The sequence below is a fragment of the Procambarus clarkii genome, chromosome 93 (assembly GCF_040958095.1).
Source record: "Procambarus clarkii isolate CNS0578487 chromosome 93, FALCON_Pclarkii_2.0, whole genome shotgun sequence".
Classification (NCBI taxonomy): domain Eukaryota; kingdom Metazoa; phylum Arthropoda; class Malacostraca; order Decapoda; family Cambaridae; genus Procambarus; species Procambarus clarkii.
In genome coordinates this window covers 1,327,137-1,348,193 of record NC_091242.1, presented here as the reverse complement: position 1 = coordinate 1,348,193, position 21,057 = coordinate 1,327,137, and the positions used below count along the sequence as shown (strand labels likewise).

Below are 21,057 nucleotides of genomic sequence, written 5' to 3'. Positions count from 1 at the left end.
CTAGGGGACACGGAGACGGTTGCTAGGGAACCCGGAGACGGTTGCTAGGCAACACGGAGACGGTTGCTAGGGGACACGGAGACGGTTGCTAGGGAACCCGGAGACGGTTGCTAGGGAACACGGAGACTGTTGCTAGGGAACACGGAGACGGTTGCTAGGGGACACGGAGACGGTTGCTAGGGAACCCGGAGACGGTTGCTAGGGAACACGGAGACTGTTGCTAGGCAACACGGAGACGGTTGCTAGGCAACACGGAGACGGTTGCTAGGTAACCCGGAGACGGTTGCTAGGCAACACGGAGACGGTTGCTAGGCAACACGGAGACTGTTGCTAGGCAACACGGAGACGGTTGCTAGGCAACACGGAGACGGTTGCTAGGGAACCCGGAGACGGTTGCTAGGGAACCCGGAGACGGTTCCTAGGCAACCCGGAGATGGTTCCTAGGCAACACGGAGACGGTTGCTAGGCGACCGTCTCAACCCCCGCAAGCACAAATAGGTGAGTACATGTTGCCATATTCACCCTGAGGCCAAAGAAACTTTTCCCTTTGCCTGTTTGTTTTCATCCTCTTAACTCTACCCCCCCCCCCATCCCCCTCACCTAGAAACAACAAAAAATCCCCAGCCTCTTCAGTCAGGCCTCTTGGTGGGTGGGGGGGGCCTGGTCAACAAGGCTGTTCAAGGGGGAACTTTGAACACAGCAAAGAGGAAGGGAAAGAAAGGGGAAATAGAACAGGAGGGAGGTGAGGGAAATAGAGGGAATTAGGCTGGAAGGAGTGGAAATTCCTGAAGGAAAAAGAGATGGAAGATGAAGCAGCATTGTTGTTGTTATAGATCTAGCCACTAGGAACCCAAAGCTCCAAGTAGCACGGGCTATGGTGAGCCCGTTCCTTAAGCAGCAGCAGCAGCAGCGATGGTGGTGGCGGCGGCTGGGGGGGAGGGAGTGTGGTCGTGGAGAGAGCCACAGTCTACCAAACAGTCCGGTCTGTGGCGCACGCTGCCAGTCCTCGCTCTCTCCACCACACGTGCACCATCTCCTCTCGCCTCCTACACACACACACACCTACGCCAATAGGGATGAACATAGCGACCGGTGGAGTGACTTTGGGTGTCGCTAAGTGGGCTGTGTAACAGAGAAAGACAATGAGTGAGTTGCTACCCCTCGTGTCTGTCAGACGCTGGAGAAATGTTACCCCGGGGCATGATAGACTGGTTATTATTTTTCTGGTGCAGCTGTCAGTCATGCTGTCTAATGTTTAGAGTGATGATTAATAAAGATTAAGCCACCCAAGAGGTGGCACGGGCATGAATAGCCCGTAAGTGGTACTAATGTTTAGAGTGACAGGATCATAATATACCTGGAGAGGTTTCTGGGAGTTATGCTTCCCCAAGCCCGGCCTGAGGCCAGGCTTGACCGGTGATAATAGTGTTTAATGAAGTATTTTACGCACCTAAATATTAGCAGAAAATTTCTTTAAAGTGAACATTAGCGAAACGAACATAAACGCCGACTAATGTATAGTGGGAGATATTGAGTGCGGATGAGAATTATACGTACACGGAATACATGAAACACAAATCCCGGCTCATGAGAAACACGCTGCCAAGCCAAGTCAAGGACACCAGTGTTATACTGGATAGCGAGTGTGTTTACGCATGATAACAGGTTCAAGTTTGAACGGTCAGTGTGGAAAATGGTGCCGGGGGGGTGTATCGAACCTCCGCAAGTGTTGCGCGACTCTGGGACGATGAACTGTGACTTCGTACATAGTGGTTATATCTTGAGATGATTTCGGGGCTTAGTGTCCCCGCGGCCCGGTCCTCGACCAGGCCTCCGTTTTGTTGACGCTGGGCTGTAATATGTTTGGGGAAAATTGTCATGTATGGATGTAATTCACGTTTTCTTTGACAAAACCAGATACAGGCAGAATGTGTTCTGGAAAAGGAATCAGTAAGTTGCGATAGACGGGTAACTTTACCTCGAGTTGGCTTCGAGGATTAGTGGCCTCGCGGCCCGGTCTCCGATCAGGCTTCCTGACTGACGGTCTGACGGAAGACATCTCCCGTCACGCAGGGTGCAGTCGCACCTCCACAGATCTCCAGTATCAGCTCTTGATACTGGTAATGGCTCAAAAGGGCCACCACTTACGGGCTATTCATGCCCGTGCCACCTTTTGGGTGGCTTAATCTTCATGAATCAATCAATCTGACGGTCTGACCAACCAGGCTGTTTGACGCCGCTGCCCCCAGTATATTTGTCTCAATTTCATCCCGGTTGATCAGGTAGACCTTAGAGGTGTTTATAAAGAAACCTCTACAAGGACTAAAAGGGACTAGTTAGACACCTCATCTATAGGGGAAGAATTTTGAAAAGTCTTAGACCATTTTTGTATGTAAAATTGCCTCTAAGAGTACCTGTTGCTCCCCTTCTTTCCTGTGAAGATATTTTTCACATTGTGCCACGTCTCTCGTCCTCGTAAGGAACCTCTGTTGTTGTTGTTGTTTAAGATTCACTACTTGGAACAAAAAGTTCCAAGTAGCACGGGCTATGGTGAGCCCGTAGTGGACTTGCGTTACCAACATCTAGACAACACAAGTGGAACCTCTGTATTCCAGTATGCTGACTTGAAACTTGTCCCCCTCTAATATTTTTCATGTGAAAATTAGGCAGAATTTCTCGCCTGCTCCCTTGGGATTATACACTTTGAGGGATTATAAGTAGACCCAATAATTTGCGTGTTTTAATAATGGATTAATTGTCTCTGCTCGTTCTCCAGGTTAGCAGTTTCTCCAGCTTTGAATGGGGCTGATGTTGTCCAACAGTATTCCACACTAGAGGTTATCTCCTTATCTTGAGGTTATCTTGAGATGATTTCGGGGCTTTTAGTGTCCCCGCGGCCCGGTCCTCGACCAGGCCTCCACCCCCAGGAAGCAGCCCGTGACAGCTGACTAACACCCAGGTACCTATTTTACTGCTAGGTAACAGGGGCATAGGGTGAAAGAAACTCTGCTCATTGTTTCACGCCGGCGCCTGGGATCGAACCCAGGACCACAGGATCACAAGTCCAGTGTGCTGTATGTATGTTAATACACTAGAGGGCTCTAGTGTATTAAAAATTATAATTGGTTTGGTTGTTTGAAAGGTTCTCGTTAACCAACCTGTCATTTTTCTTGCAGTTGTGACGGCTGCATTGTTCCCTTGTTTATAAGCAAGGTCATCCCACATGACTTTTGCTTTGTTTCATATGGTTCCTTTTGTTTATTTATGCTATACCTTAGTACAGAAAGTTGAACTTGTCTTCAGTGAATATTGTTTTGGCCCGTTGACAGACTGTGTTTACATCAGTTTGGAGGTTCAAGAGAGAGATTGATAAACGCCTCCAATGGATACCTGATTCATGCTTCAGGCTGCGAGCAGATGCATTCAAAAGCCTGGCTGATCAGACCACCAACCAGGCCAGGCCTGGTTGGTGGTCTGGTCTGGCTCCCCCCAAGCCCGACCCGAGGCCAGGCTTCTGAGAGCTTGGTCCACCAGGCTGTTGCTTGGACGTAAACAGCGTGAAGTATAGCACTCTGCATTACGTCACTCTAAACTGGGTTCCTCAAGCACTCTGGTTACCGTGTCATGGTTCCAAGGATCAACGTCCCCGGGGCTCGGTCTCTGACCAGGGAATCTGGTTGCTAGACTAGTCAACCAAGCTGTTGAACACAGCTGCTCGCAAGCTGACATATGAATCACAATCTGGTTGATCAGACTGTAATAAATGCAGCCTGCATGAAGATTATGGTGGCAATGTTTACAAGTTTAAATTACAAATGTTTTGGGTTGGGTTGATCAGTCCTGCAACCAGGAGGCCTGGTCGACGACCGGGCCGCGGGGACGCTGAGCCCCGGAAGCACCTCAAGGTAACCTCAAGGTAGGTGGTGGTGCTCACCTAACAGGGGCGACTGGGGAGCGAGGTGTTGCTTATTTTGATGGGTTGCCCCTGACGGAGTGCTGGTGGGCCCTAGGAATCCAGGTCCCTGACCTAGGAATCCAGGTCCCTGACCTAGGAACCCCAGGTCCCTGACCTAGAAACCCCAGGTCCCTGGCCTAGGAACCCCAGGTCCCTGGCCTAGGAACCCCAGGTCCCTGACCTAGGAACCCCAGGTCCCTGACCTAGAAACCCCAGGTCCCTGACCTAGAAACCCCAGGTCCCTGACCTAGGAACCCCAGGTCCCTGACCTAGAAACCCCAGGTCCCTGACCTAGGAACCCCAGGTCCCTGACCTAGAAACCCCAGGTCCCTGACCTAGAAACCCACACTAACCCCCCAGACGGAGTGGTAGTGGGGAACGGACCCGATACCTGCCCCCTCACACCTCTGGGGGACTGGGGGAGTGTAGTGTTTCCTTTGATTTTTTTCTATCCCCAACTGTGTTTTTAAGTTTGGGAAATTTATCTCGTTTCATGGACTTATTTGGGGTAACAATTACAGAATTTGATCACCGGAGAAGTGTGTCATGGTGCTTCTCCCTCGTGAAACATTATTTACTTTACTTGATTCACAAAAGTCGTGAAAAATTATAGATTTTCACGTGATCCACTAGACTATTGGTCGCCAACCGGTGGTCCACGAGACAATTTTGTGTATTTTATGTAACTGTATATTTTCTTTTAACTGTTATATATAACGACATCAAATAATTTGGTTTAATAACTATCATTTCTTCTATGGTGGACCGCGGGGGTTTAAAACTATGAATTTAGTGACCCAAGAGCTTCTGAAGGAGGGTGATCGTCGACCATCTCTGGCCGTGTTGAAAAGGGAACTTAACACAAACATCCAAAGGATTCGTTCCCAATCATGCTGTAATTTAAACGTCAGACTGCGAGCAGCGGGGTATGACAGCCTGGTTGACCAAACCACCAATCAGGAGGCTGGGTTAAAGACCTTGTTCGAAGGTCACTGTTCTTCGAAACCACCTCAAATTAAGTTCAAGGTAAGGGTAAGGGGGGTTGAGCCCCCCTACCTAATGTTTGTAAGGGTTTCTCTGGATTACACTGTCGTTTAACACTGGGGTTTACTAAACCTTGATAATACTGAGTACTACTTCCTATTGGTTACACTTGATAACATTTTGTAACACTAAGTTAAACTATACACTTGATCACTAACTCTGATAACCTTTAACTGAATTAACCATGGTGCTTTTCCAAGGAAATGCTACGCAGAGAAAACATATTAACTAAACGCTGCCGCCATCATGCCAGGGAATTAAAGCATGTCAAGCAATGAGGCAAGAAGCATTGCTTGGCTTTAAGAGTTCTCCTCTAAATGTTTTTACTTAATGACTGGTTGTTAAGAAACTGTACACGAAGGATTAAGAGGCCTAATTGACACATGAGAGGCCTAATTTATTGACACAGATGGAAAGTTTAACATGAGTTTAATTGGATACAAATTATGATAGTTATCTTAAGTTATAGGTTATCTTAAGATGATTTCGGGGCTTTGGTGTCCCCGCGGCCCGGTCCTCGACCAGGCCTCAACCCCCAGGAAGCAACCCGTGACAGCTGACTAACACCCAGGTACCTATTTTACTGCTAGGTAACAGGGGCATCAGGGTGGAAGAAACTCTGCCCATTGTTTCTCGCCACCTAATTTAGTCACCTAATTTTTAGTCCCTACTCTAACACTGGCAATTGTTAAGAAATCCTACATGGAGTAGATCAAAGAGCACACACACACACACACACACACACACACACACACACACACACACACACACACACACACACACACACACACACACACACACACACACACTACCTTCTGGGTCCTGCACTATGACCTGAGTGGATTCACTCTGCCTTCTGATGGCCATCTTGATGACCTGTGGCCTACTGATCCTCTCTGGCCTCCAGCACTCATTCTGACTCTGAACTCCCATTCAGGCGTATATATATACACACGCCCCAAAGCTACCACACCCCCTCTCAGCTGGTTAGAAAAGGTGGGAAGGGGGACTTCCTGTTGCTAACCAAAACTTCTGAAGCTTGTATACTCTGGTCCCCACATGCAAAAACACTCAAGAATTTGCCATCAAATTCCTTGACAACTATTATACACCTCTCAAGGAGAGGAGAAGATTAATTATGGAAGGGAGAAGGAGGGAAGAAATGTTTCAATCACACATGTTTGCACAACCAAACACTCTACCCTGCAGGTGGCTGATCTCCGGCCTTGGCAGAAGGGGTTAGGTCTCTAGGTGTACAACTCCATTACAAAAAGGTTTGACAAAATTATCGTGAATTAATATCTATTTGAAACAAGCTGACTGTGGGTCTAGTCAGGAAATATTTCAATTAACTCTGCAAGGCGATCAGAGGTCACTTGGGCTGACCTTCCAAAGAGGTTTCCCATGGGCGATGTTATGGGTGTTACAGTGGCCTTAGATACTCCAGATGTTGTGTTCCCTAACATCTTCTGTTATTGAAGCAAGACCTTGGGTTTAAGCAAAGACCTTGGGTTTAAGCAAGATCTTGGGTTTAAGCAAGACTTTGGGTTTAAGCAAGACCTTGAGTTTAAGCAAGATCTTGGGTTTAAGCAAGACTTTGGGTTTAAGCAAGACCTTGGGTTTAAGCAAGATCTTGGGTTTAAGCAAGATCTTGGGTTTAAGCAAGACTTTGGGCTTAAGCAAGACCATGGGTTTAAACAAGACCTTGGGTTTAAGACAAGTCTTGGGTTTATGTAGGGCTTGGGTTTAAGAAAGGTATTCGACATAGGGAAAGACTTCGGTAAATACAAATTAATTTGGAAACAAGGTTGTTCATTTGTGGAATAGATTATCGGATAATTGATATTTTATTGAATGAATATGGTCAGTAAAGGACCTTTGCCCGTTCGCCACATGAGCGATTTCTCCAGCTTAAAATGGGTCTGTTAGTGCGTAGCAATATTCCGCCTTAAAGAGCACCAGTGACTTAAGACGTATCGTCATTGGTACGGCATCTTTGAAAGGTTCTTGTTATCCAACCTGTCATTTTACCCAGGTGAGTACAGGTGTAACTACGTCTAACTATTAGTTAACAGGCTTAGCGCTCTTTCTTACCGTGGCTTATCTTCAACCTTTCCCTGCTAATTATTATTGAAACACAACCAGGTGCCCAGTCGATCCTCCTTGCCTATAGGGCTCGAACCCCGGGCCAGATCTCCTGCCAGATATCGATATGGCAATGACGTCATTAGTTACGTCATGAATTAATCTTTTCTCGATATTTGCGCACTGTGAATTATCGCGTTGTCATTTACTATAATTGTGGTGATTAGGTCTACCTAGCCATTACGTTGTGCGTCATAAAGTATAACATGTGTGCGTTAATTGTGGTGTAATTAACGCTTGCATCTTCCTTCCCTTCTTTACCCTTTCTCTTGTCTCCTATTGTTCTCCCTTTCCTTCCCCAACCCTTCACAGGAGCTCTCAAACATCACTCTCACTCAGGAGCTCTCAAACATCACTCTCACCATCTTCCCTTCGCTCTATATTGTCCACAATTACACTGCTGCTGGACTTATTATTTATGCGTTGTTTTCTCCTCCTTGTGTTGTAATCTCTGACGCTAACTTCCCTCCAGCGCCCATAACAGATGTGTTTGTGGCGCTTCAGGCGTCCCGCCCGCACTCCGCCCCCCAGGAAAAAGGGTTTTGGCGCCAAAATTAACTTGTTTTTCAGGCGATAAAACGCGTCGCGCTGAAATTTAGTCCCGATGTATCGGTGAGTAGGTATCTCCCCCCTCTCTTGTTTTCGAAAGGGGGTTATATATATGCAGGTTATGAGTCACAATAACGTGGCTGAAGTATGTTGACCAGACTACGCACTAGAAGGTGAAGGGACGACGATGTTTCGGTCCGTCCTCAACCCGTTCTCGCAAATTCGTAAAGTCAATATTGACTTATTAACTACGTGCATAGGTGATATACTAAACATAATAGATACCCTTAAAAAGATTCATAGAAAACACCGACCTTACCTAACCTTGTTAGTATCTTAAGATAAGCATCTTATTGCTTCGTAATTACAATTATTACTTAACCTATACCTATTATAGGTTAAGTAATAATTGTAATTACGAAGCAATAAGATGTTTATCTTAAGATACTAACAAGGTTAGGTAAGGTCGGTGTTTTCTATGAATCTTTTTAAGGGTATCTATTATGTTAAGTATGTCACCTATGCACATATTTAATAAGTCAATATTGACTTATTAAATTTGCGAGAACGGGTTGCCGTCCTGGACCATTCTTAAAGTCGATTATATGTTATCGCCTTTTATTTGAGTCATACCGTAAATAGGGTGTTTTTTCATTTTTCTGTATAGAGTATTGACTAGGCAAAGTTGTGATCCCACTGTTTGATTGTGAGACACGGCGCAAAATTATTTCCCCTGATCATTTTTGCAGTTAATGGTGTAAGAGTTCAAGCCACCAGTCAACCATCCCTAGATTGCGAGCAGCGGGATGTGACAGTCTGGTTGACCAGAGAACTACGAGACCTGGTCATCAACCACTGACGCCAACCATTTGCGAAATCTGTGCATCTTTCAATCAAATCAAATGTTTATTCAGTTAACAGTACATACATTGAGGATTAGTTACAAACATAATGTTGGAGTTATAGATAGAGGTAGTACATACAATACCTAAAGCCACTACACACAGAGATCACACTAACGTGATGCATCAAATGAACAAATCTGTTCATTTATTGGACAGATTTGTTCATTAAAACCACTAGTACGCATAGCGTTTTGCTTTCTTCAGTTATGGCTGCTGTGTTTACATTTATTAAACAGTTTATGAGTTCCGCAGCGCTACGAGACTGTTTATAACAATAATAACCTTGTGAAGTTTCGAAACTCGTGAACTGTTTAGGAAATACCGCTCAAGTTTGTCATGATCCGTTTGACCGACGGGAGCCGGTCGACCGAGCGGACAGCACACTGGACTTGTGATCCTGTGGTCCCGGGTTCGATCCCGGGCGCCGGCAAGAAGCAATGGGCCTAGTTTCTTTCACCCTATGCCCCTGTTGCCTAGCAGTAAAATAGGTACCTGGGTGTTAGCTGTCACAGGCTGCTTCCTGGGGGTGGAGGCCTGGTCGAGGACCGGGCCGCGGGGACACTAAAGCCCCGAAATCATCTCAAGATAACCTCAAGATGATAGAGAGACAAACGTCGTTTGTTGATCCTGCCTCCCCTTGCCTCCTATAGTTGACAGTGTGGTCTACCAGACTGTTGGAGGCCGCTGCACGCAGCGTGACTCCATGGAACCACTGCATGGCTGGTGAGATACTTGCCTTCTGGAGGAGTTATGAAGTTAGAGAGCGGGCCGCTGGGACACCAATACCCGGGACAAAATAATTTCACCAGACATTTCGAAAATTTTATATCAAATGTTCTCTCTTGGGTTAGGATAGCTGCCCCCCCCCCCTTCCTTTTTTTCCAAAAAAGCATATGTTTTTAGTTAGATTTATTCGGTTTTGGTGGTAGATGGTGGTAGAGGTGGTGGTCTGGTTGGGAGGGGAAGGGGGGGGGGGGGTTGGAGGGGAGAGGGGGGGGGGTTGGTAATGGAGGCAATTTTCCTTGTTAATTAGTTCCTTGTAACAAGCGTTGTACACCCGCCTGTCTGTTGTGTCTATTGGTGGGCCGCCTCTCCTTGCGTCATGCACGGCTTGCGTCTCTTGCGTCATGCACGGCTTGTTTCTCTTGTGTCGTGCACGGCTTGCTTCTCTTTTGTCGTGCACGGCTTGCTTCTCTTGTGTCGTGCACGGCTTGCTTCTCTTGCGTCATGCACGGCTTGCTTCTCTTTTGTCGTGCACGGCTTGCTTCTCTTGTGTCGTGCACGGCTTGTTTCTCTTGTGTCGTGCACGGCTTGTTTCTCTTGTGTCGTGCACGACTTGTTTCTCTTGTGTCGTGCACGGCTTGTTTCTCTTGTGTCGTGCACGGCTTGTTTCTCTTGTGTCGTGCACGGCTTGTTTCTCTTGTGTCGTGCACGGCTTGTTTCTCTTGTGTCGTGCACGGCTTGTTTCTCTTGTGTCGTGCACGGCTTGTTTCTCTTGTGTCGTGCACGGCTTGTTTCTCTTGTGTCGTGCACGGCTTGCTTCTCTTGTGTCGTGCACGGCTTGTTTCTCTTGTGTCGTGTACGGCTTGTTTCTCTTGTGTCGTGCACGGCTTGCTTCTCTTGTGTCGTGCACGGCTTGTTTCTCTTGTGTCGTGTACGGCTTGATTCTCTTGCGTCGTGCGCAGTTTGCTACCCTACGTCGTGTGTGTGTGTGTGTGTGTGTGTGTGTGTGTGTGTGTGTGTGTGTGTGTGTGTGTGTGTGTGTGCGTGTGTGTGCGCGCGCGCGCGCTATATTAGTATAGTGTTTTAATAAGTAGAGCTAATTATTATATGGATTTATATGTCAGTCTACGCCATATCCCCCCCCCCTCTCTCTCTCTCCCCTACACACACACACACACACACACACACACACACACACACACCAGACAAAGTATCACCGTGGATACTAAAAGAAGCAGCACAGGCCCTCAGCGTGCCTCTGGCAATGATCTTTAATGAGTCACTTATGTCAGGAGAATTGCCCAGTTGCTGGAAGAAGGCAAATGTCGTGCCGATCTTCAAGAAAGGAGATAGGGAGGAGGCACTTAACTACAGACCTGTATCACTGACAAGCATCCCCTGTAAAATACTGGAAAGAATAATTAGGCTACGACTGGTTGCACACCTGGAGAACATTAGGTTTGTGAACAAACATCAACATGGGTTCTGGACAGGGAAATCGTGCCTAACAAACCTTCTGGAATTCTATGATAAAATAACGAGGATAAGACAGGACAGAGATGGTTGGGCAGACTGCATATTTCTGGACTGCCAAAAAGCCTTTGATACAGTACCGCACATGAGACTGCTGTTCAAGCTCGAGAGGCAGGCGGGGGTGGGGGGAAAGGTCCTAGAATGGATAAGGAACTACCTAACAGGAAGGAGCCAAAGAGTTACGGTAAGGGGCGAGAAGTCGGACTGGCGAACAGTAACAAGTGGAGTACCACAAGGATCGGTGCTGGGACCAATTCTATTTCTTGTATATGTTAACGACATGTTTACAGGCGTAGAGTCCTACATGTCGATGTTTGCGGATGATGCAAAGTTGATGAGAAGAGTTGTGACAGATGAGGATTGCAGGATCCTCCAAGAGGACCTGAACAGATTGCAGAGATGGTCAGAGAAATGGCTACTAGAATTCAACACGAGCAAATGTAAAGTTATGGAAATGGGACTAGGAGATAGGAGACCAAAGGGACAGTACACAATGAAGGGGAACAGCCTACCTGTAACGACGCGTGAAAGAGACCTGGGGGTGGACGTAACACCTAATCTATCTCCTGAGGCACATATTAATAGGATAACGACAGCAGCGTACTCTACACTGGCAAAAGTTAGAACATCATTCAGAAACCTAAGTAAGGAGGCATTTAGGGCGCTTTACACTGCCTACGTAAGGCCAGTCTTAGAGTATGCCGCCTCATCATGGAGTCCCCATCTGAAGAAGCATATAATGAAACTGGAAAAGGTTCAGAGGTTTGCAACGAGACTCGTCCCAGAGCTACGAGGGATGGGGTATGAAGAGCGCCTGAGGGAACTGTGCCTTACGACACTAGAAAGAAGAAGGGAGAGGGGGGACATGATAGGAACGTATAAGATACTCAGAGGAATTGACAGAGTGGACATAGACGAAATGTTCACACGGAATAGTAACAGAACGAGAGGACATGGATGGAAGCTTGAAACTCAGATGAGTCACAGAGATGTAAGGAAGTTTTCTTTTAGCGTGAGAGTAGTGGGAAAATGGAATGCACTTCAGGAACAGGTTGTGGAAGCAAATACTATTCATAATTTTAAAACCAGGTATGATAGGGAAATGGGACAGGAGTCATTGCTGTAAACAACCGATGCTCGAAAGGCGGGATCCAAGAGTCAATGCTCGATCCTGCAAGCACATATAGGTGAGTACACACACACACACGCACACACACACACACACACACACACACACACACACACACACATACACACACACACACATACACACAGTATATGTTTCCTTCCTTGCTTCGTCTGTGCTTCATGGCTGTCTCTGGTCTGTGGGGCCGCTGATTACACAGTGAAGGTTTAGATGCAACAGAGACCAACAGAGACCAACTAGGTATTGATTCCTCTCTTTTAATTAACCTGAGACAAGAGGTCGCGTGGCAGCTCTACAAGGTTGGTGGAGCCAGGTCACTCTTGTGTCTCTCTCTCTCTCTCTTGTAACAATAGAGATTTTTTTTTTTTCCCCAGTCTAGGATTTGCTTCCGGGAATGTTAGTAAAAAAATAGCTTTCTTATTTTAAGACACACACACACACACACACACACACACACACACACACACACACACACACACACACACACACACACACACACACACACACACACACACACACATACGGTTGAGAGGCGGGACCAAAGAGCCAGAGCTCAACCCCCGCAAACACAACTAGGTGAGTACACACACACACACACACACACACACACACACACACACACACACACGTACGTACGTACGTGTGTGGGGGGGGCTGCTTCCTGGGGATGTGTGTATGTGTGTATGTGTGTTAGAGAGAAATATATGTAATAGACACTATAGAACATAAAATAAATTGGTTAGAAAGGCGGGGTCCAAGAGCTAATAGCTCTATCCTGGAGGCTCATATAGGTAAATGCACACAGGCACGGGATTCTCTTCCAGCTCCCAGTTTAATTACATTTTCCACATAGACACGGAGTAATACTGGCAGTTTGGTAACGACCGAATGATGACGTTTATAAATTGCATTAAGCGAAATGTATTTAGGAAACAGGCAGCTCTCGCGGCTAGGTCGTAGGAGGTCGTAGAAGGTCGTAGGAGGTCGTAGAAGGTTGTAGAAGGTCATAGGAGATCGTAGAAGGTCGTAGGAGGTTGTAGGAGGTCATAGGAGATCGCAAAAGGTAGTAGGACGTCGTAGAAGGTCGTAGGAGGTCGTAGAAGATCATAGGAGGTCGCAGAAGGTCGTAGGTCGTCTTAGGAAGTCGTAGGAGGTCGTACGATATTAAACAAGCACCTGACGCCATTGGTCGAAGCTGGTTTTGGCAGGTGAAATTTTGATAATGTGACTCTCGCATGTTTTTCCAGTGTGAGAGCGTATCAATATTACTTTTGTGTTGGTCTGTGCGCGCTCTCCTCTGACAGAGGCGAGGGAGGATTATCTGTTGAGTTTTTTCCTTGTCTGCGGCCAGCCTTCCCCTGGTGATTGTCTGGTGTGTGGCCAGCCTTCCCCTGGTGATTGTCAGGTGTGTGGCCAGCCTTCCCCTGGTGATTGTCTGGTGTGTGGCCAGCCTTCCCCTGGTGATTGTCAGGTGTGTGGCCAGCCTTTCCCTGGTGATTGTCAGGTGTGTGGCCAGCCTTCCCCTGGTGATTGTCAGGTGTGTGGCCAGCCTTCCCCTGGTGATTGTCAGGTGTGTGGCCAGCCTTCCCCTGGTGATTGTCAGGTGTGTGGCCAGCCTTCCCCTGGTGATTGTCTGGTGTGTGGCCAGCCTTCCCCTGGTGATTGTCTGGTGTGTGGCCAGCCTTCCCCTGGTGATTGTCTGGTGTGTGTGGCCAGCCTTCCCCTGGTGATTGTCAGGTGTGTGACCAGCCTTCCCCTGGTGATTGTCTGGTGTGTGGCCAGCCTTCCCCTGGTGATTGTCTAGTGTGTGTGGCCAGCCTTCCCCTGGTGATTGTCTAGTGTGTGTGGCCAGCCTTCCCCTGGTGATTGTCTGGTGTGTGGCCAGCCTTCCCCTGGTGATTGTCAGGTGTGTGTGGCCAGCCTTCCCCTGGTGATTGTCTGGTGTGTGGCCAGCCTTCCCCTGGTGATTGTCAGGTGTGTGGCCAGCCTTCCCCTGGTGATTGTTTGGTCTGTGGCCAGCCTTCCCCTGGTGATTGTCAGGTGTGTGGCCAGCCTTCCCCTGGTGATTGTCAGGTGTGTGGCCAGCCTTCCCCTGGTGATTGTCTGGTGTGTGTGGCCAGCCTTCCCCTGGTGATTGTCAGGTGTGTGGCCAGCCTTCCCCTGGTGATTGTCAGGTGTGTGGCCAGCCTTCCCCTGGTGATTGTCTGGTGTGTGTGGCCAGCCTTCCCCTGGTGATTGTCAGGTGTGTGGCCAGCCTTCCCCTGGTGATTGTCTGGTGTGTGGCCAGCCTTCCCCTGGTGATTGTCAGGTGTGTGGCCAGCCTTCCCCTGGTGATTGTCTGGTGTGTGTGGCCAGCCTTCCCCTGGTGATTGTCTGGTGTGTGTGGCCAGCCTTCCCCTGGTGATTGTCTGGTGTGTGGCCAGCCTTCCCCTGGTGATTGTCTAGTGTGTGTGGCCAGCCTTCCCCTGGTGATTGTCTAGTGTGTGTGGCCAGCCTTCCCCTGGTGATTGTCAGGTGTGTGGCCAGCTTTCCCCTGGTGATTGTCAGGTGTGTGGCCAGCCTTCCCCTGGTGATTGTCTGGTGTGTGGCCAGCCTTCCCCTGGTGATTGTCAGGTGTGTGGCCAGCCTTCCCCTGGTGATTGTCTGGTGTGTGTGGCCAGCCTTCCCCTGGTGATTGTCTAGTGTGTGTGGCCAGCCTTCCCCTGGTGATTGTCTAGTGTGTGTGGCCAGCCTTCCCCTGGTGATTGTCTGGTGTGTGGCCAGCCTTCCCCTGGTGATTGTCAGGTGTGTGTGGCCAGCCTTCCCCTGGTGATTGTCTGGTGTGTGGCCAGCCTTCCCTGGTGATTGTCTGGTGTGTGGCCAGCCTTCCCCTGGTGATTGTCAGGTGTGTGTGGCCAGCCTTCCCCTGGTGATTGTCTGGTGTGTGGCCAGCCTTCGCCTGGTGATTGTCAGGTGTGTGGCCAGCCTTCCCCTGGTGATTGTCAGGTGTGTGGCCAGCCTTCCCCTGGTGATTGTCTGGTGTGTGGCCAGCCTTCCCCTGGTGATTGTCAGGTGTGTGGCCAGCCTTCCCCTGGTGATTGTCTGGTGTGTGGCCAGCCTTCCCCTGGTGATTGTCTGGTGCGTGGCCAACCTTCCCCTGGTGATTGTCAGGTGTGTGGCCAGCCTTCCCCTGGTGATTGTCTGGTGTGTGGCCAGCCTTCCCCTGGTGATTGTCAGGTGTGTGGCCAGCCTTCCCCTGGTGATTGTCAGGTGTGTGGCCAGCCTTCCCCTGGTGATTGTCAGGTGTGTGGCCAGCCTTCCCCTGGTGATTGTCTGGTGTGTGGCCAGCCTTCCCCTGGTGATTGTCTGGTGTGTGTGGCCAGCCTTCCCCTGGTGATTGTCTGGTGTGTGGCCAGCCTTCCCCTGGTGATTGTCTGGTGTGTGTGGCCAGCCTTCCCCTGGTGATTGTCTGGTGTGTGGCCAGCCTTCCCCTGGTGATTGTCTGGTGTGTGTGGCCAGCCTTCCCCTGGTGATTGTCTGGTGTGTGGCCAGCCTTCCCCTGGTGATTGTCTGGTGTGTGGCCAGCCTTCCCCTGGTGATTGTCTGGTGTGTGGCCAGCCTTCCCCTGGTGATTGTCTGGTGTGTGGCCAGCCTTCCCCTGGTGATTGTCTGGTGTGTGGCCAGCCTTCCCCTGGTGATTGTCAGGTGTGTGGCCAGCCTTCCCCTGGTGATTGTCAGGTGTGTGGCCAGCCTTCCCCTGGTGATTGTCTGGTGTGTGGCCAGCCTTCCCCTGGTGATTGTCTGGTGTGTGGCCAGCCTTCCCCTGGTGATTGTCAGGTGTGTGGCCAGCCTTCCCCTGGTGATTGTCTGGTGTGTGGCCAGCCTTCCCCTGGTGATTGTCAGGTGTGTGGCCAGCCTTCCCCTGGTGATTGTCAGGTGTGTGGCCAGCCTTCCCCTGGTGATTGTCTGGTGTGTGGCCAGCCTTCCCCTGGTGATTGTCAGGTGTGTGACCAGCCTTCCCCTGGTGATTGTCAGGTGTGTGGCCAGCCTTCCCCTGGTGATTGTCAGGTGTGTGGCCAGCCTTCCCCTGGTGATTGTCAGGTGTGTGGCCAGCCTTCCCCTGGTGATTGTCAGGTGTGTGGCCAGCCTTCCCCTGGTGATTGTCAGGTGTGTGGCCAGCCTTCCCCTGGTGATTGTCAGGTGTGTGAGACCGTTTGTAGGTGTGTTTTTCTTACTGTTTTATTAAAGGAGTAAACTCGTTGTTTGCCTTTACCGAGAGGCCTGGTCAAAGACCGGGCCGCAGGGACGTTGATCCCCGGAACCAACAACAGGTAAACAAAAGATAGTAGTGGTGGTGATTGATGAAGATTAAGCCACCCCAAGAGGTGGCACGGGCATGAATAGACCGTAAGAGTGCTGGTGGTTGTTGTTTAAGATCAGCTACTGGGTACAAAACGTTCCAAGTAGCACGGGCTATGGCGAGCCCGTAGAGTGGTGGTGGTGTGTGTGCGGTGTGTATGTATCCTGGCCTGGTGTGTAGGGAGGGCCCCCAGGATGGGGAGTGGCCCCTGGGTAAGGAGGGGCCCTCGGGCGTGGGAACCCACAGGTGGTGACTGGATTAAAGAAGAGGGGAAAAGCGCCCAACTTAACCCTAAAGTTAGGTTTTTTAGCGGGCTCCAGCGGCCGCCCCCCCCCCCCCCCGGGGGCCTTACTTGGACCTGGGGGGCCACTCCTCCCCTGGACACACTGGCCCTGGTGGGCACCCCCCCCCCTCTCCTGGGCCACACCAGAAGCACTCACTAAAACTGTGTCGACAATTCTCCTTTCACTCGAAAATAAATACATATGTAGATTGTATACATGTATTATCGCGCCACTATATACATTGTTTCTTTGATCGAGAATCCCCAACCACTTGGGCTGGACGGTAGAGCGACGGTCTCACTTCTTGCAGGTCGGGGTTCAATCCCCCGACAATGCAAGTGGGTTGGGCACCATTCCGTTCATTCCTGCCATCTCAAATCCTTATCCTCATCCCTTCCAAGTGCTGTATAGTTGTAATGGCCTAGTGTTTTCTCCTGATAATTTCCTTGAGCGAGAATGGGGGAGGGGAGGGGGTATGGGGCACTATACCCCCCCCAGAGAATATTTTACCGGGGAATGCCAGACATCGGAACTGGGTGATTGACACAAACTATAATTGGCCGTAATTGTATAAAAGCGTTCTTTTGTTAACTGCTTTTTTATCAACAGGTTTTTTTTCAGAAAAAAAATTAGTTTTAGAAAACGGAACCAAGAAAGTTTACATGTTTTAATAGTCTTTTTTTTTAATCTTTTATAGGTAATTAAAATATTTGTCATAATTAGCCTAGATTTTCCTGGTTTGATTTGTACGTTCTTTCTTGCCCGGCCCGAGGCCAGGCTTGACTTGTGGGAGTTTGGTCCACCAGGCTGTTGCTTGGAGCGGCCCACAGGCCCACATATACCTGCTTGATGAGGTTATGGGAGTTCTCCTACTCCCCAAGCCCGGCCCGAGGCCAGGCTTGACTTGTGAGAGTTTGGTCCACCAGGCTGTTGCTTGGAGCGGCCCACAGGCCCACATATACCTGCTTGATGAGGTTATGGGAGTTCTCCTACTCCCCAAGCCCGGCCCGAGGCCAGGCTTGACTTGTGAGAGTTTGGTCCACCAGGCTGTTGCTTGGAGCGGCCCACAGGCCCACATATACCTGGTTGATGGGGTTCTGGGGTTCTTCTACTCCCCATGCCCGGCCTGAGGCCAGGCTTGACTTGTGAGAGTTTGGTCCACCAGGCTGTTGCTTGGAGCGGCCCGCAGGCCCACATATACCTGGTTGATGGGGTTCTGGGGTTCTTCTACTCCCCATGCCCGGCCTGAGGCCAGGCTTGACTTGTGAGAGCTTGGTCCACCAGGCTGTTGCTTGGAGCGGCCCGCAGGCCCACATATACCTGCTTGATGGGGTTCTGGGAGTTCTTCTACTCCCCAAGCCCGGCCCGAGGCCAGGCTTGACTTGTGAGAGTTTGGTCCACCAGGCTGTTGCTTGGAGCGGCCCGCAGGCCCACATATACCTGCTTGATGGGGTTCTGGGAGTTCTTCTACTCCTCAAGCCCGGCCCGAGGCCAGGCTTGACTTGTGAGTGCTTGGTCCACCAGTCTGTTGCTTGGAGCGGCCCGCAGGCCCACATATACCTGCTTGATGGGGTTCTGGGAGTTCTTCTACTCCTCAAGCCCGGCCCGAGGCCAGGCTTGACTTGTGAGAGCTTGGTCCACCAGGCTGTTGCTTGGAGCGGTGTTAGTGTTAGAGTTCTCTTCGGTATTTGCTTCTCAGTGGCTTTGGGCGTGAGTGTTACGTAAGGGGCAGTGTTAAATAGTGAAGCAGGTAAAAGGGAGGAAGGGATCCATGAGACGGAGTATTGAGCAGGTAAACACAGTTCAGAGGAGCGTCAGACGTGCTGAAGTGGACTAGTGGTGGTGGTGAAGGACACCTCGTCAGCACTCTTGTCAGCACTCCTCTGTGTGTGTGTGTGGGGGGGGGGGTGCGTACCTGACACTGACTACAGGGGAAGTGAGCTCTAGCTCTTTAGCCCCCGCCTGCTAGCCTTGTTGTACCTGTTGCCTTACAACTTTAACTATTTGGACGTTCAGGTTCTTTGTCGAATCTGGTCTTAAGGGTTGTGGATAGAGGCGTTTCAGTGCTAGTGGTAGTTGTGGTGGTAGTGGTACTTGTAGTACTAGTGGTACTGGAGTTATATGGGATTTTGCATCTGCTGCGTCTGCTGCCTAGTCTGCTGGTGGTGGTGGTGTAGCAGCAGTGGTCGTGGTGCTGTGGCAGCGGCAGCGTTTCTGGTATAAGTGGCTGCATTCTTGGTGATAGCAACGGTGAAATAAGTTTGTTGTGTTAGATGTTTTGAAACGTCAGCACTCGTTTGCACTCACACCTGCTGCATCGTCCTCTGCACATGCAGAGCTCGGGAAGGTAAGCGCACCTCAGTGCACCGCAAAAAAATAAATACATACAAATATATAGGATGTGATCAATGGTTTTAGCACGAATCTTCTGCTATTATGTTTTTCGTCACTTGAGAAAGGTTGAACAATGGAAACTCTAAAGTTGCAGATACGTTATCGCCTGATGTTAAGATATGCACTTGGTTGATCTTGTCAACATTTTCCAAGACAGAGTTGAATATATAATTTAGCTGAAGGAGACGAATATATAAAGAGTGAGGTGAAGTAAGGTGTTTCATGGGCCAAGCCCTGGAAACACAACCCGTAACTGTCTCTATTTTCCGCTTGTTACAACTTGTAGTAAAGTTGTTACATCTTGGCTTAACATGTTAATGACGTATTAGAACGTTGTTACAACTTGTTATATTGGTTGTTATAATTGGTTAGGTGTTAAAACTTGTTCGAACGTTGTACCAACGTCGTAGTTTCGGTGTGTTTGGCAGGATAAGCCTACTGCACTCTCTTTACTTTCCGTGTTCTTGTAGTGGGTGAGTCAACCTGCTGGAAGTTGCGTCTTGGTCTTGAAGACGGTAAAATGATAGCAGTAAAATAGGTACCTGGGTGTTAGTCAGCTGTCACGGGCTGCTTCCTGGGGGTGGAGGCCTGGTCGAGGACCGGGCCGCGGGGACACTAAAGCCCCGAAATCATCTCAAGAGAACCTCAAGAGAACCTCAAGATGGTAAAATTTTACTGTGTATTAGCTGGCTGCTGATAGTTGGTCGAGAGTGTTTAATGTGTAGTGCTTCGGTAATGTCTAATATTTTGTTGTATCCAGTTACTGTCGGCCGGGCTAGCTTCCCTTAGGGCACCGGTGTCGTCGACCGAGCTAACCCCTTTGTCAGTCAGGTGCGCCATGTGTATTAAAACCCTACAAATCATAGCTATTCAGTTACCGGTTACTCATGCCCGTGCCACCTCTTGGGGGGCGTAATCTTCATCAATCAACCCTCGCTCCTGCCGTGTACTAGCGGTGGTGTGTAGAGGCTGGTAACTGATGCTGGTCGCATCTACCTGGAGAGGAATCTAGGAGTTCTTTGAGTCGAGTTCTTTGAGTTCTTTGGGACAAAAGAACGCTGGCTCTCTGGTCCCTGTGTACTCACCTAGTTGTGCTTGCGGGGAATGAGCTCTGGCTCTTTGTGTGTGTGTACTCACCTAGTTGTGCTTGCAGGGGTTGAGATCTGGCTCTTTGGTCCCGCCTCTCAACCGTCAATCAACAGGTGCACAGGTTCCTGAGCCTATTGGGCTCTATCATATCTACACTTGTACACACACACGTGTGTGTGCGTGTGTGTGTGTGTGTGTGTGTGTGTGTGTGTGTGTGTGTGTGTGTGTGCGCGTGTGTGTGCGTGTGCGTGCGTGTGCGTGCGTGCGTGCGCGCGCGTGCCCGCCCTCCCTCCTATTGATAAGCCTGCCTGGTCTGAGAGGGAAGTCGCATTCCTATATTTGTTAAAGCCAGTGTCGGGAAGCCTGAGTGCTCGCAGCTGCTAATCAAAGCGGGTGACGGACGCGGCGGTGTGTTAGCATTTCAAATTTTGTCTTGCACAACCTGCTGCCTCAAAACCTTTTTCCATTAATGTTTTAGTAAAGGAAAGCATATATATATATATATATATATATATATATATATATATATATATATATATATATATATATATATATATATATATTGAATCTTGTGTTTCGTTGATATGTTGGCAGAAATTATACTTTGTGTTGAGTATATTGCCAATGAAGCAGCAGATCTAGTATATTATATGATGTAAAGTCTCCTTGCCAGATATCGTTGTATTGCAAGATAATTGTGAATGTGTATATTAGAAAATTAGAGTGATTGGGAGTGCGTGAGTGATAACAAGCGTGGTAATGAGTAATCTAATGAGTGAGTAATTGGATGTAGTGAGTGAGGGGGGGGGGGGAGGAGGGGCAGCCCGTCCTCCAAAAATGGGGAGGTAATTGTAACAGCCCCATAAGTGTAATTATGTACTATGTATGACAGTAAGGAAATGTACTTATTACACTTAGTATTAAACCGTTCTGTCAATTCGGAGGACGGG

At 49.1% G+C, this 21,057-nt stretch overlaps 1 protein-coding gene and 1 long non-coding RNA gene across 13 annotated transcripts in view; one reads left to right on the top strand and one right to left on the bottom strand.

Moving 5' to 3' along the window:
* LOC123746870 (adenosylhomocysteinase-like 1) overlaps positions 1-21,057 on the top strand; it is a 306,477-nt gene that overhangs the window by 119,240 nt on the left and 166,180 nt on the right. The window contains exons 1-2 of one of the 10 annotated variants that reach the window (XM_069319576.1): positions 985-1,146; positions 4,749-4,981. The exons of 8 other annotated variants lie outside the window; for them this stretch is intronic. In XM_069319576.1, coding sequence (XP_069175677.1) covers positions 1,143-1,146; positions 4,749-4,981 — 237 coding nt within the window. In that variant the 5' untranslated portion in view covers positions 985-1,142. Of the gene's footprint in view, positions 1-980; positions 1,147-4,748; positions 4,982-21,057 lie in introns of those variants that run through there. One more of the 10 variants, XM_069319575.1, reaches the window with a different exon arrangement.
* LOC138359858 (uncharacterized) overlaps positions 1-21,057 on the bottom strand; it is a 118,204-nt gene that overhangs the window by 35,536 nt on the left and 61,611 nt on the right. The window lies entirely within an intron of this gene.